This window comes from Apodemus sylvaticus, chromosome 8 (genome assembly GCF_947179515.1).
Source record: "Apodemus sylvaticus chromosome 8, mApoSyl1.1, whole genome shotgun sequence".
Lineage (NCBI taxonomy): Eukaryota > Metazoa > Chordata > Mammalia > Rodentia > Muridae > Apodemus > Apodemus sylvaticus.
Window position 1 is genome coordinate 39416076 of NC_067479.1, and position 16467 is coordinate 39432542.

The window sequence follows — 16467 nt, forward strand, 5'->3', positions numbered from 1 at the left end:
GAATGATGATTATCAAATATTACTGCAAATTTGAAAAGGAGATATACTCAATTTTATGACAAATGACAACACTTAAAGCTATGCATATTAACTGAAAAGGATGAAGATATATCTGGTACTTTAGGAGAGGAAGTAATTATTGCAGGAATCAGAAGAGAATGTTAATTTTCTCTACACTCAGCTGCAGCACTGGCTGAGAACATCTGAGAAGCCCTTGCTTTACAATGAACCACATCGTTAGAAGTTAGACACTGCACGTGCTGAACAAGTACCTAATAAAAATGCTACTGCTATTGAAAAGCTGTCTCTCTGGCCTTAAAAGAGTCAGACTGTACTCACTAGAGCCAATTAGTGTTACAGAGATGACCAACCATGAAATTTCTTTCACATAATTTGATGTCTTCACAAGCTTTTTATACAAAGTAGCAGTCAAAAACTGAGATTTTCATAGCTTACTTTTCAATTACTGTCAAAGGCAGTCTTTGCTTTCATTAACTTGTAAGTTTCTCCTGTAGTGTAGCTGAGGGCAAGCATTGTTTACATGCAATACCCACTGTAGGAGGAACAGCCAGTGCTGACTGCATCATGGTCTTACCTCAGACAGCATAGTTCTAGTTATAGATGAGGTGTCTGACCTGGCTCTAATGAAGTCTATCCATTGTCCTAGCCTATCTTCTTCCTTTAAGCTTCAAAACTCTATTACAGATTCCAAAAATTATTTCATAGTTCATGAGCATATTTAAAACAACAACAACAACAAAGCCGGACACTGAATTAGAGCCAGTACCATCCCAGAAGGCCATCTCAGCCATCCTTTTAGCGTTGATGGACTTATCAGTCTACCTTGAGAAATAAAGTCCCTTCCCCAAGTCACACAGCTCAATACCAGAAGTCCTGGTGGGATTACTGTTTCTGACTCTCAGCAAGCTTCTTTATAAGGCTTGGAATAACTTCCTGTGATAGGAACATCCAATGTGATCTTCACCTAAGCTTTTCAGACTTCATATTAGTTATATGGGCTCTAACTTTTGCTTACTTCAGCTGTTATCAAATAAAGCCTGATTCCAAAGAATGAAAATTCAAAGTGAGCTCCTTTTTATGCTTATACTAGTGAATACTAGCCCACTGAAACCTTTCACAAGCAGACACCACACACACACACACACACACACACACACACACACACACACCACACACACACACACACACACCACACACACACACACACACACACACACACACACACACACACACACACACACATATACACACACACCTGCAAGAACCAGTCTGGCAAGCACATATCAAATATATTTTGAAGCAAAGCAAAACAATAAAGATGACAATAATTTCAACATTAAAAAATTGAAACTGTATAAATTCCTCCATTCTGTAGATTGTCTTTGAACTTTTGCTGTATACTGTGTTTGGAGAACACACATTCAACTATGTATGCCCCACCTGTAAGTGACCTGTTCTATGAAACTTCACTATAAATGGGTCATTTGAAACCCACAAGTAGAGGTTTTAAGCATGCTGATATCATATGTTCTCTGTAAGAGAGGAGCTGACGGATATGGAGGCTGACTAGGAGCTGCTCGGTCTTCCTGTAAATCAAAGCACACCAGCACTCGAGTGGACACTCCACAGAATGGGAAACAGGTTTCTAGCTATACAGAGAATTAGGATCTAGAATATAAAAGATTTTTAAAATTAAATTAATTTTACACACAATTAAATATCACAACAAAAATTTTAAAATGAGGCATGCATGGACCTAAAGAGAGTTCTCAAGAGATAAAACACAAATAGCTGAGAAACATCTTTAAAGTGTTCAACATCCTCAACCATCATGGACTTGCATATTAAAATTTTGTCTTTTATCCCAGTCAGAATGGCTAAAATCCAAAGATACAAATAATGACCAATGCTGGCATTGGGCGTAGGGTCGCACACTCACTCACTGCTGGTGGAGGTACACCCTGGCGCAGCCACTAGCAGATCAGTATGGAGTGTCTCCAAAAAAAAAACCCAAAAGACCAGACCTTCCTATAGAGATACCTGTTCGTCCATGTTCATTGCTGCTGTATCCACAATAGCTGGGAGACAGTCTACATGCTCACCAACTGGGGAACGGATAATGAAAATATCACATAGTCAAAGAGTGGAATATTACCCAGCTATTAAGAAAAATACAAAAGTAAATGGATGGAGCTTAAAGCAATCATCTTGAGGGAGGTAATCCAGACCCAGAAAGACAAACATTTCATGTTTTCTCTCATTTATGGATGCTAGCTTTGAATCTTTAAGTATGTATTTCATTAGGAATATCCACAAAGGTCAAAGGAAATAAATAAGGGCCCATGGAGAGGGCAGAAAAAATACAGTAGTATAAAGGGTTCAAAGGCAATTATAGGACAGAAAGGGGGAACTGTGGTAGAGGGCTGGGGAGGTAGAAGAGGAAATTGGTAGGAATAAATAAAACTAATGACTTCTTTTTTAAGAAGCCATAAGATGGAAACCTACTACTATAGAAGCTTCCTAAAATGTATCTATCCACATATATTTTTTTAAAAAATTGAAATGAAATTGTCCTGTAATAGGTGAATAATGGCCCCAGAAGGTACCAGCTAACAAACAAAAGAAAAACTCAGTGGCAAGAACAAGCTGCTTCTCGGGGAGCCTTGGCCAGAGGCTCCTAAGGCCCTCCCAACACTGTCGGCCGCTGCCAGTGATCTTGGCTACCCCCCCAGAACTTGACAGGAAGACTCACTGCTGAAGACACCACGCGCTTGAATCCCAAAGCATGGAGAAACCGAGCTAGTACTGAGCGGAAGCTTCACGATGGATTTAATACATATGAATACATATGAATACACATGAAGTTCAATGTACTTAGTAAGCTTCAAAAGTTAGGCTGTCTTACATAATACTAAAGAGTATACATCTCTTGTAGGGATTCATATGTAAAAAGTGATTCATAGCTACTTTATAAATCACTAGGCTATACTTTACCTGTGTGGTCAGATTATATTTATAGGAATATAACCAAATTTAAGATGGAACCTAAGCAAGCAATCGTCGTAAAGACAAACATGCTTTTACAAAACATTATGCAACAGACTGCAAAGTAGCAACTAGAAATATTGTAAATGATCTGTTCATAAATTAAATGAATATTTTATTATATTAGAACAGGTGACAATAGAAATAAAGGATGAATCTCTCAGCCTTTATTTCCTTGTGGTCTGTGCAAAGCCAACCTCTATGCCCTGAACAGTGGCATCCTACCAACACTAATCTTTACTTTACCATTTGACTTTCTTGAGACACATTCAATTCTAACCTTGATAGTTCTAACACTAAACAGCAAGGCCCATGATATCCCAGAACTATGAACTATAGGGCAAAGTTGTTGTGAAGAATAACAAACTAAGGCATTATTATTTACTTAATTCCACAACCTGAACTAAGACCCAGGCCCCCTTCACATTCCTGGCTCCCCCTCTGATGTGCTTCCAGACTGTGACACAGACATCACACACTTCAGTACTCTAAAGGGCACTGGAGAATATACGGGCAGACTTTCTCTATTTTGTATTATTACTAATTTAGAGGATAAATGTGGTGCTCCTTTTTTTTCAAATGAAATCTCATGTTTATTCCAGAGTAAGGCATATGGGCTCAGGTTAAGAAGGGGAGCTGTGCACATGCGTGAGCTGTGCACATGTGTGAGCTGTGCACATGTGTGAGCTGTGCACATGTGTGAGCAGCACCCTTGCTTGTCTCGTTCTCAGTGCTACCATGCTCTGGGACCTGTGAGGCACAAACATGACAAACTCAACCCAGCTTCCCTTTGGCCAGACACTACAAACCCCAAGGTGAAGTGGCTAGGAAGGCCAGGAACTGCAGCAATGTCTCCAACTGTTCACATGGAGGAAATCTGTGCCCTATAAATTGCCTCATTTGCTAAAAAACAAAACAAACAGAAAAACAAAACAAAACTCACATTGTGTAGCTAAGTAGAGAAATTTTTAGGTTCAACAACATATGAGATAGCTGTTACAATACAAAACCAAATATAGAAAATGCTATAATAAGAATGACTTAGCTTAGGATTAAGAATTTTTAAGGAAATAAATACCATTTTAAAATAAAATGGGGGAGAAAACTCATCTCCTTTCTTGCATTTTTATGCACCATATCTGATAATATACTATTTAAAGTAAAACATTTTATGGCTAAACAGAAGGAAGGAACATTAATTAAAGAAAGAAAAAACAAATTAAAAACCTAAATACCAAACGGCTGATCCTAAATCCATGACACATACTTATGTATGTATCACTATTTTCATTCTGGAAAAAAATACAGAATTTCAAAGGGACTGTGAGACATTTCACTGAATAAATCATTTCTGACTTTTTCTTGGTAAAGACTTTATTTCCCGGGAAAGGTATGGTGGAGAACACCTGTCTGTCACCCTGGCAATGGAAGGCGGAAGGAAGCAGGGCCTATTGGCCAGTCTCAGCTGTGGAGCGAGGAGGAGACCAGCTGAACTACACATGTGCTTCCCGATTAACCACAGCCTGGAAGGACATGGACACACATGAATAAATAGCTGCTAAACAAATGTAAATTCATTAAAATTATATTCAGTTACATTAAAATTATACTGAAATTGATGACTCTATAGGGGCAACACAAAGTCATCTAAATGTACACATAGCTAAAAGTTTCTTCTCCACACTCTGCCAAATAACGCACAATATAAAGACAACAACATTGCAACATGGATTTCTGACTGACAGCCAAAGCAAATAGAGTAGTACCATTATCACTGTTCTAACAAGCACCAGTAAGGTTTTCTTCCCTTTAATGCAAAGTAACCCAGCTGCTTGGAGCAGTTGAAGCACCCAGGAAAATTCAACCAAGTATCAAAAGGCTGAATCGCGTCTTAAGCCAGGAAAAAGGAGCTTTTAAAAATAGTAGGAAACTTAAATACTAAAAAGTCATGGGCCCTATTCAATACATTACTACCTCTATGGATATCCACAATTTGAAATAGATTTGGGGTATGTTAGCTTTGGTGTATGACACGTATTTATTTGTAAGGTTTTTATAATAAAGTCTCTAAAATTAAGAAATAGAAAAAGTGGTTAGATGTTTATCCAACTGTAGTGTGGCATTTTTAGTATTATTTAATATTTACACTAATTATCTGAATTACTTCATCTTACCATTTTCTAGAAGAACTAATGCTCAGAATAATTTGTTCCACAGTATTTAGTGACCACCTTTCAGCAAGGCAGTTCAACCATACGAACTAAAAGTCTTTATTTTGAACAACAAGGCATTTAATTAATGTTTCGTGCTTTGGATAGCTTTCCTTTAATTTGCTAGTAGTTTAACTTTTCTAGGTTCACTTTTTATACATCAACATTTTTCAGCTTTATTAAGGAATGTCTGAAAAATGAGTTATACATATTTAAGGTGTACAATGAAATAAAACACGTACATGTACACTGTGAAATGATCACAAGCCAGTTAACACACATCACCTCATAGCTACCGCGCTCCTGCTGGCCGGTTCTGCCCGTCTTGGGAATACTGAGGAGCCAGTGACTGAGCACTGCGCATGTGCACTGCGCATGTGCACAGCACATGCGTACTAACCTCACCACCAAGCCGCACAGGCACAGCGCAACGACACTTGGTTCTCTTCGAATGTCTCATTTAACCTGACCCTTGATCCGAGTCGTTGTCCTGGTCACAGGCACTTTTAATTAAATATGACTGTATTAGATCCTCTGTGTGGGTGAAATAAAATATATACTCCCACTTTACATAACATACTTTTAAAAGATTATAAATTAGGAGTGCCTGTGTGTGGATTATGATCTTGTGAATGCGGATCCCCAGAGTCCGGAAATGCGTGCCGGGTCGCCTGGAGCCCCGGAAATTCAGGTGCTTGAGCTGCCGTGTGGGTGATGGATCTTAACTACTGAGCCTGTAATCAACGATGGTGTTTGTGTGGAGAGCAAGAGCAGTAGGTGCTCTCACCATCCAAACATTTCTCTAGTTCTGAGCACAATATCATGACTCCCATGTTGTATGATTATATGATCGCTTCAGCACAGTCATCATTTAATGGCCACTATTTTTGATGAAATAGTACAGTTAAACTTAAAGAACTATCCCGTAGAAAACGAAAGAAAACCGTCTCTCTTGAAACCAACAGTCTTAATAGGTTATAGACTTTCCAGGAGTCTGAACAGGAAGTGCATGCCTACTCTAAAGACATCAGCACGCTGAAAGTTCTCTATAGGCGAGTCTGTATTACAGCAGGATTCTCTTTAACCAGGTCTAAATCTTGGCATAGAGTCCATCAGGCCCAAAACACAGTACTTCAATATCCATTCCTATCATGTTTTTGTGTAGGAAATGGTACTGATGTGAGTATAAGAGAATTATATGAGAAAATAAAGATGCCAACAAATAGGCAATGCATTTGACATTAATCCAAACTGAGTAACTGTTAATAAAATACATGCTTCATTCAACTGAACTACGTAGATTGAGACACTGTGCTGAGAAGTAAATAGAATATAATATACCTTACATTCTCTGTGTCACCGTAAACACGTAAGTTATATACTTTACAATGAGCACTAATCACAGGTGACAGACTCCTATTACACCCTCATAATTCATATTATGTTTACAATTTATAATAGTAGGCTGACATCACAGGATTCAAGGCAACAGCACTGATGCGTTCTGTGGAAGCAGTGCTTGCCAGGCTTGCGCTGTCACTGCTTCGACACCGAACTGGCGTTTACTGTAAAAATTCCTTTCAGGGACCAACCGAAACAGATACATATGGAATGCCACGGGGACCGGAATACAGATTTTAAAAACTGAATTGGAAAATCCAGTTGATAAATTATAGGAGACATCTCTGCTTTTTAAAATGTACTGTAGACCAGGGGAGGAAAGGGATATTTAACGGAAAATACCTCATAAAATCATCAGTATCATGGGGCAGAGAAGTGAAATAAGATCCCGATGTTTTCTCTTCTTAATTAAGCATTAAGGAACTTAGGCAAATAAAAACATAATCTTAAATCATGCACAACCTCAAGTATCATGCCAATTTCTTGGTCAAATATACACAACAAAGAACGTGTGTGACAAGCCATGGTCATTTCTCCTGAGTGAAAAAGGAGCACAGACATTTAAAAACACTCATGTAGGCTGCTGCCTGAGGAACGTGAGGTGGATAGAGACGCGGCTTTCCCCACAGCACAGGAATGGAGGTGGTGCCTCCTTGAGGTCTGGGCCTCGCTCAGCACTGGCAATCCTGCTTTCTTACAAAGGAGCGCAGCACTCTCACAACTGCTGACTGGGCTTTCCGGATGGGACTCCTTCCCCCTTCATGATCAAGCTAGACCATGTTAAGATGAACGATTTTACCTTTTCTCGTTCTTTCAGTAAGAGTCACTTGTCAGATGTCATTATTTCCAGAATCCCCATCGCTGTGAATATTTTTAGTACTGACTATTCTACATAACTTGCTACTTGGGATATCATTTCAAATATGGCTTGTCTGAGTATACTGTTAAATATCTCTCATGAAGAAAGTCCCCTCTCCTTGACAAATATATGAGGCAGCTGCTCTGAAGCTTTTATCAATTGCTCAACCAGTTCATTCCCATTGTGCTTGACATTGAGTGAGATCCTTACAGCGGGCTCCAAGGCAACTTCATAACTCACTGCACACTCATTGAGGACTCTTCCAACCCTAGGCACAAAGCTCTACAGTAAATATAGCCGAAGTTTATGCAGTAGAAATAACCTCACTTTGGCACAATACTCTTACTAGTATATTGTGAATAACTATGCACAACAGATTGTATAGCCTTCGTGAGACTTGTCAGCCTTCATTTGGCAGAATGGGTGGAAGTTGGAGCTAAGGGTAACCTCTAGGCAGGCAGGTACAGTACAACTGAACCCTGACAGAGCTGGACTAACTCACAGTATATTCAGAAACTGAAAAGACATTGCAGCAAAGACTGAAGTCTTCCCACAATGGGCAGTAGGAGAAGGAAGCAGTTGCCTGACTTTCTACCCCATAGTTCAAACTCCTGCCTGCCCTTGAGAAACATTGGCTGATACTCCAACACTCATCTTCATTTCTGTACTGAAATAACCTAGAGATTTACTCATGTGTTGGATCTCTTAGAGAAATAAGATAACTCAGTTGACTCTTTGTGAAAACTAGCACTGGTTGAAAAACATTTTGTCAAACAAATTTATCAAAATACAAGCTTACTACAATGATGAAAATTAATTAAACTAGCATATAACTGGGAGAACGAGTACCTTTACTCCCATCCGGAGGTGAACTGTACTCTGTTGTTTCAGAAAATGTCAAATCTAAATCAGTCCTTCACCTTAACAGTGCAAAGAACTTTAGGTGAGTAAGTTAATGGCTCAGAATGTGTGCCTGAGGTTTTTTTGTGTGTGTGAAGCTGGAATACTGCTATTTATTTCACCGGGATCCCAGTGTGGGTGTTTTGTCTGTCTATATATATGTGCACCACACATGTGCAGTGTCCATGCAGGACAGATCCCCTGGAACCAAAGCTACAGATGGCTGTGAGAGAGTTCTGGGAATTGAACGAGGGTCCTCTGAAAGAACAGTTAGTGCTACTAATCAACATTACTAGCAGACCATAACCAATGGTTTTTTTGTTTTTTTTTGTTTGTTTGTTTGTTTTCACTTCACCTAGAAACAAAGGTCTTTTTCCTCTGTGTAATATAAAATCCCCTCAAATGAACATGTAAGTTGTGTGTATTAAAAAGTAAATAGGCAGTAAATAGGCAGGTAAGAAATGTTTGTAATCCTATCATTAAGTAAGCAGTCAGGAGGGTCAAGAATTCAAGGTCATCCACAGCTACAAAGCAAGTTTAAGGCTACTCTGGGCAATGTGAGACTCTGCCTCAAAGTAAGTAAGTAAGTAAATAAATCAAAGAACTATTAAAAACATAGCAAATAGGTCAACTGAATTAGAGGGAACAAACAGCCAGCTATTGGTGATGGTGTCTAAATCACAAGGCAATTTGCAATAACAATAACAATTGAGATACCAATGAAAATCAACAAGAAATTAGAGACTCACTTTACAAACCCCTTTCATAAGTATAAAATCCACGATTCAAATTCATTATCTCGGAAAAATGGCATGTCAGTCTTAAAAACTAAAGAAGCAACAACCTTTTTTAAAAAAAAAGCTTGTGCCATGGTTCAATACTAATTTGTTCAAAACCCAGGTATAGACAGCAATACAGTCACTGTCCAAAAGCAGGTGAACTTACTGCATGACTGGCTGAAAGCACTAAGCGTGAGCCAAAGCAGAAGCCATCCATTTATGAAAGCTATGACAAACTATAGGGCTTCTGAGGTATATCAAAAAATAAGTTAAAGGAAAAAAAACTTTAGAATTTTGTAGCCCAAGTCCTACTAATGCAAAGAACTATCTGGTTCAAGAAAAACTAATTTACCTAAAAAGATTTGTGAAATTTAGATTAGACTCATGTTTTAAGAGTCCATGAAGCTCTCCATTTTATTAGTAACACTAAAATATAAAATTTTAATAGGGCAAGGTAAGAATGGTGTAAGAAGTAGTTTGGTTTCCTTCCAAGAGACGTAATTTAGGAAAGGTGTACAGCTCCTAGCTCTAGGACAAGCTGCTTCTGCAGTTCAGAGAAGCAGGCCTCGCTCAAGAGGTGGACATTAATGTGATTGTTCTTTGCCAAGCCTCAAGGAAACAGTGCTCAAGAAGCCACAGAACCAGGCATGTCGGTCTGAAAGACGTTCACTGAGCAGTTTTTATTTGGTCACAATAACCTATGGGTTTGTTTCTTTTTCTTGGAGTTTCCAGAGGCAAACACATGACTGAGATTGTAACAGTACATATTTTTCCCAGGCTGTGGTGGACTGAATTCATGCTCTGCTCATCGATGGTGGCGATGAATAGGCTAGATGAGGTGATGTCCATCATGATAAATTCTAATGAGGTCTGGATAATTACAACCTCACATTTTAAGTGGGTATTTTCACTTAGTAAAACAATAGTATTTGTATGCTAAATTTCTTAATGTAGAACGGAAAACATCCACCAGGCTATCTACACTGAGCACATTCTACTTCCCCCTATTAAGACACCTAAAGTACCGCCTTATCCAGAGCAGCTGTGGCATCTAAATGAATTAACAAAAGCAAAGTACTAATTCCTTAAAGTGAGATAATATTATTAGTTCCAGAATGTAAAGTTCTATTCTTTTTATTATTGCTATATTTTTTATTTACATTTCAAATGATTTCCCCTTTTCTGGGTCCCCATTCCCCAAAAGTCCCATAAGCCCTCTTCCCTCCCCCTGTTCCTCCATCTACCCCTTCCCACTTCCCTGTTCTGGAATTCCCCTATACTCTTGCACTGAGTCTTTCCAGAACCAGAGGCCACTCCTCCATTATTTTTGGACATCATTTAATATATGGATTATGTCTTGGGTATTCAAAGTTTCAAGGCTAATATCCACTTATCAGTGAGTGCACACCATGATTGATCTTTTGAGACTGGGTTACCTCACTTAGTATGTCTCCAGCTCCATTTGTCTAAGAATTTCATGAATTCATTGTTTCTAATGGCTGAATAGTGCTCCATTGTGTATATATACCACATTTTTTTGTATCCATTCTTCCATTGAAGGACACCTGGGTTCTTTCCAGCTTCTGGCTACTACAAATAAAGTTCTATTCTTACAGCACACATTCATATATGTGCTTCCCTCTCCTTCCCCCCTCCTCTCTCTAAGACAGGGTTTCTCTATCTAGTCTTGGCTGTCCCGGAACTTGCTCTGTAGACCAGGCTGACCTCCTAAGCATTGGGGTCAAAGGCATGTGCCACAACTGGCCAGCTCACTTTCTCTTAGTTAGTTAGTTTGAGCCAAACTAGTCTACTATTTTATCCTGTTGACTCACAGAGGGGATGGACCTAACACTTGATGCCAAACTAGCTCTTAACTAACAAAATTATTTTTACAAGTTGCTCACAGTAATAAACAACATAATACCAAAAACAGAGTAAGAACTGGGTCTAAGTTAGCACCATGTTTGTTCATTTTTCTTCCAATGAGAAAAGAAACCTCGAGCCAGTCTTTATAGAGACAAATCATACCAGTATATCAAATACACTAATTTTATTACAAATATTTTTCAATATAAAAAAGTTTTCACTTCATTGGTATCAGCTGAGATGGAGCCTAACTCCTTCAAGGACATGACTACTAGAGGAAAAAAAAAATAAAAAAATAAAAACCTTAAGTAGTCAAGTTCACTAAATCAAGTATCTTTATATTTTCAATTCTTTATATTTTCAATTCTAGATTCTAAGATATTTACCTCCAGAAGTTTAGACAAACATAAATATCTCTCCACAATAAACAATTCACAAGTTCCTAAGTTTACTCAAGAATGTTCCACCATGGCACATTTGAAGTAAGGGAGGTTTATCAATCTTATAATTTAAAAAAAAAATCCCACATTTAGTAGTTATTTTAATGAGTATTAAAACATCAAATAGTAAGATCTCTAAAGCAAGATTTTTTTCCAAGTTCAAAGATTATAAGCCAGTGGTTCTCACCTGTGGGTCATCACCCCTTTGGGGACTGAAAGACCCTTGCACAGGAGTCACATATCAGATGTCCTGCATATCAGATATTTATATTATGATTAACAGTAGCAAAATTACAGGTATGAAATAATAATGAAATGATTTTTAGTTGGGGATAACCACATCATAAAGTACTGTATTAAAGGTTTATAGCATAAGAAAGGTTGAGAACTAATGTTATGTTATTCTAGGTTGTTCTTAGAAACCAGGCCAGTATTTTGGCATGGTAGCAATTAGAGCTCAATTATCCAATGGGCTCTACTCTTCTGGAACACACAGAAGTTACTATAAGGTAATTGTATAAATTCTCTCACCATTTAAACAAAAATCTGTTCTAAATAGGATTTCCTAGTTTCTTATTTGCATTCTACTTTTAAATTCTATAGCTGCAGATGGATAATATATTATAATAATATAAAAATGATGATGAACATGTATGACATTTTCCTACACTTTAAACTATTCCATGTTAAGAGAATTTCTCTTCATGAAAGAGTCAATAATATATACACATCAACAGGTTAGGTTAAACTTCATGAGATTAAAGGTTTTCTGTTTTCCTTTTCTTACTTATTTATTGCGGTAATTTTGAGTTGGGTTTCCTGTTACCTAGCTGTCCTGAGCTCAGGTCAGCCTCCTGCCTTGTCTTTCTTAGTGATGGAATGTGGCATGCACTGCCACACCCAATGACACAGTCATTTTCTACCTCACTTTACACACACACACACACACACACACTACTACTACTACTACTACTACTACTACTACTACTACTACTACCACTACCACAACCAAAGGAACAATAAATACAGGAAACGGCAGAATTTAAATCACATCCTCCAACACACACATGGGAATCTAACTTGGTAAAGAATGGGTTGATATCTGTATCAAGATAAGCTAAAAAGATACTGTCCGGGCAGCAGAGATGGCTGGGGTGAAGAGCACTGGCTGCTCTTCCAGAGGCCCCAGGGCTCAATTCCCAGCATTCACAAGGCAGCCGCTCAAGGCAGTCTGTTTACTCCAGTTCCCGGGGATCTGAGGCCCTCTTCTGCTTCATTGGGCACTTCACATATATGGTGCACAGATAGATATAGAGGCAAAGGACCCATACACCTAAAATAAAGTCTTAAACAGGAGCCTGAGAGAGGTTAAGATTCTCACAATCATATTAATATTACTAGAAAATTCTGAAAAACTATTTCTAGAGGCATTTCCTAAATGTCTTTGGGCAAAATGTGGTCTTTACCCTAGAGACTTTCAACAGAGTTCCCAATAAGAACCTTGACTGGAAACTGGACGAGTGGCAGACTGCTAGCTTGTGCTTAATAAACACAGAAAGACTGTCTCCTTTGTACATCAAATGTTTTTCAGGCAGGTATGACAAGACCAGAAACGGAATAAACTGTCACAGAGCAATTCTTGTTCAGTTTACTTGCTTTTGACTTTTCCAACTGAACACATAATGGAAAATTATAGGAAGTTTATAAGACAGAATACACACACACACACACACACACACATATACACACACCAGCCATGTGTAACAACTACTTGATATATTTTCATTCAGGCCTAGAAATTATATTCACTAACACATATCATAATATTTCATTGTGATATTTCTGTCAGGTAATATTCCAACATTTTCATTTTCAGACACTTATGTATTTTCAGTTTCTTGCTTTAAGGATGGTATTGTAATCCCATTACTGATTCCTTGGAGACTTTAGCAACTACAGAATGACTGGCTGTAAATCTGAGTACTCTGAAATCTTGGGGGTGGGTGTGGAGTGTCAAAAAGACCTTGTCAATTCTCCCTGCCTTCAGCACTGTATCAGGGTCCAGATTTCCCTGCATCTTTGACAGCACAAATGTACCATTAGACTTTTCCACTGACTGAGGAGTCTAACTGTAGTGTTCATTGTGTCAACCTGCATTTGTCATCATGGTTTCGTTATAAAAGATGGCACTGCTACTTCAGCAAGAAACCATATGAAGTGTAAGTCAATGGTTCAAGGCTAAAAAAAAGAAAAGCAGAAATCTCAATAAAACCAATCTAGTAATGGTATGAGTGTGGCTATGCTGTGTGGCAAGCAGGCACTAATGGCAGGCAATCCATGGTAAAGGGCTACTGTTATTTACAGTGCCAGCCAAGCATTCTTGGACTGTGGGAGAAGTTGGACCAAGCAGAACAGCACGCTTTCCTTGAGCCCTATAAGGATCTTCGGTCTGAAGTGTGATCCAGAAAGCATGTCATAGTCCTCAGTCCCATGCATCCTTCATGACTGAACACCCAGAAAGGTAGGCATTACCAACCACGGTGGGTGAGGGTATGCCAGCAATTTCCTAACAGGAGAAGCCGTACCAGGTACTCCTAAAAGAGCTGACCAAAGACAGAGCTATCAAATCTCTTCTCTCTCTTCTCTACAGTTCTCTTCAGGTTAAGGTTCTAGGTTTTCAGTGTGACTTCTGAGGACCTTATGTCTACATAGAAATGGAAAGGGAGGAATATTTAAGCTCAGTTTTCCCAGTCAACCTGCTTAGCAATGGAGGTGGGAACAAGACTAAAAGGCCTTCCCTCTGCCTAAGTCCTTCTCTTCCACACTTCATGACCCTTCATGCAGTAGACTTACTCTTTGATGCTCATAAGCATGCAAGTCTGAGGTTAAAGAGTGAAAGGAGGGTGAGAAAAGGCTACCCCGCAGTCCAGCGTGAAGATTAGTCCATGTAGCTTTACACTGTAAGAAACATGCAGAGGGCAGGACCATGTTCATGGTTCCTATGAGCAGAGGGCAAGGGAGAAGCAAAAGCAGTGGAGTCATCTGGACTGCTTCAAGACTGCACACGTCAGAACACTTGAGAGGAACAGCGAGGGGGCCAAGCCCATGGTGATAAAAATCGTCTCCTCAGATGTTGGGAGGCTACAAATCACATTTATGTAGACCATATTATTTAATCCTCACAACATCCTGTAGTGAAATTGAGACTCAGAGATGTCAGGTAACTTACCCAAGGTCACACAGGCAGTAAGTGGCAGAGCCAGGACTGGAACCCAGATCTTCTGACTCCTCCTGTGCACTCCCAGCTCCCCTGGAGCTGAAGCAGGGGCAAAAAGGGAGGTGGAAGTGATTTGCCCACAACCAGCCCTGCCCTGGCCCTTCCTTCAGAGGCTGAGCAGAGCAGACGTTTACTCCCTCCCTCTCTCTCTCTCTCTCTCTCTCTCTCTCTCTCTGACCCTTTCCATCAAAACATTTCAGGATAGAGCACAGAGAATCTCAGTGTTTGCCAACTTTGAACTCAAGAATGGCAATAAATGGTAATGTCCAAAGTTACATCTCCCTACACTTTGTCATTTAGGTAAAATTCACTGAAATCTCAAAGCATCATAATTCTCACTTCAGAAAACAAAACTTTAGTTTTTACAATTAAGTTTTTTTAAAGCAGTTTGTTCACTGTGTTGAACACAGCAGGTTCAGTCACATTTAAATTACACTGTAAGAATGATTCTGAAAACCAATGAAGTGCCAAGACACCAACCTACCAACAGTGTCCCACGGTGAGAAACCACTTTTCACCCACATAATCATCTTAACGCAGTGGTTAATGCCATATTGAAAACCTGTAGCATTAGAATCAAAGTCCATGCACTGTCTTCTTCATATCCCACATCTTCAACAGAAACATGTATATATTATTATTTTGATAGATAGAATATATTCCTTATATTATGTCTAAAATACTTTGTGTTGTGTTTTAGAATTACATTTTTTAGACTTTCTACTATCTAGCTTGGAGAATAATACTTTAACTTCTCCTAAAGAAATACATCTTAATTTCTTACTTGATTTTCTAAAATATAAACAAATTCAATGAGAAATTTTATTTCCTTTTCTAATGTCCTAAGAATATTAGGATACAATTCAAATTGCCTGTGCCTGGGCTACCTTTTCATCATTCCTGGACCTTTTTGTGGTTAAATCTGCACACATTTCAGACCCCGATCATCTTTATGAGAACAGGTAGGGTCACATGCAAAGCATGGCTTTATTCAGATCAGGACGGACAGGAAGGTCTTTGTACCCAAAGCCATGAGCTGTTTCTGAGCCTCAAACACTACTTTAATCAGACAGCAGAAGCACAGTACTGTCCACGCTGGAAAGTGTCCACCCTAATAGTCAGTTGATCACTTGATACCGCCACAACAAGAAGGATAAAGGACAGGAAAGAACAACAGAGGAAAGGCTTGGACAAGGAGGAAGAAGAGAGGCAGAGAAGGGAGGTAAACAGGAGGTGGAGTCACCTAAAGGACACAAAAAGTTTAAAGTATTAATACCCTCAGCTCTTGATATATTTAAGACTTGTTTCGTATTTTAAAATACTGATGGAGTCTTTTGACCATCTTATCAGAAAACATATGTTTCTGTACTTTTTTCATATTATTGCAAACTTTTTTTTACCTAAGTCTTCTAACTAAAAATAATTATCAACACATAAAAAGATTATATGATCACAATTTTAAGAGTTTGAACCATACAGAGCTAAATTAAGCCAAATTCTAATTCCATGCTTTGCATAAGCTCTTTGTAAGTCACGACTCAAAGGAGTGACCCTAATAATATCCTAATTATACCATCTGAGAAAAGAAAACATATTTATTCAAAATTTTTTAAAATACTAGGGATTGATTATCAAAAAAACAATCAGTCTCAGAAAAATCAATGTTGCG

The 16467-nt window shown here is 38.6% G+C and overlaps 1 protein-coding gene across 6 annotated transcripts in view; it reads right to left on the minus strand.

The window, feature by feature from the left end:
• The window catches only part of Tdrd3 (tudor domain containing 3), a 133020-nt gene that overhangs the window by 8083 nt on the left and 108470 nt on the right, over window positions 1–16467 (minus strand). Inside the window, exons 13-14 of one of the 6 annotated variants that reach the window (XR_007979221.1) lie at window positions 15279–15410; window positions 14751–14837 (exon numbers count right to left, since the gene is read on the minus strand). The exons of 4 other annotated variants lie outside the window; for them this stretch is intronic. Coding sequence is in view for 1 of the 2 variants with exons in the window: in XM_052190845.1 (XP_052046805.1) it covers window positions 15375–15410 (36 nt within the window). In the remaining variant the exon portion in view is untranslated. Of the gene's footprint in view, window positions 1–14750; window positions 14838–15244; window positions 15411–16467 lie in introns of those variants that run through there. One more of the 6 variants, XM_052190845.1, reaches the window with a different exon arrangement.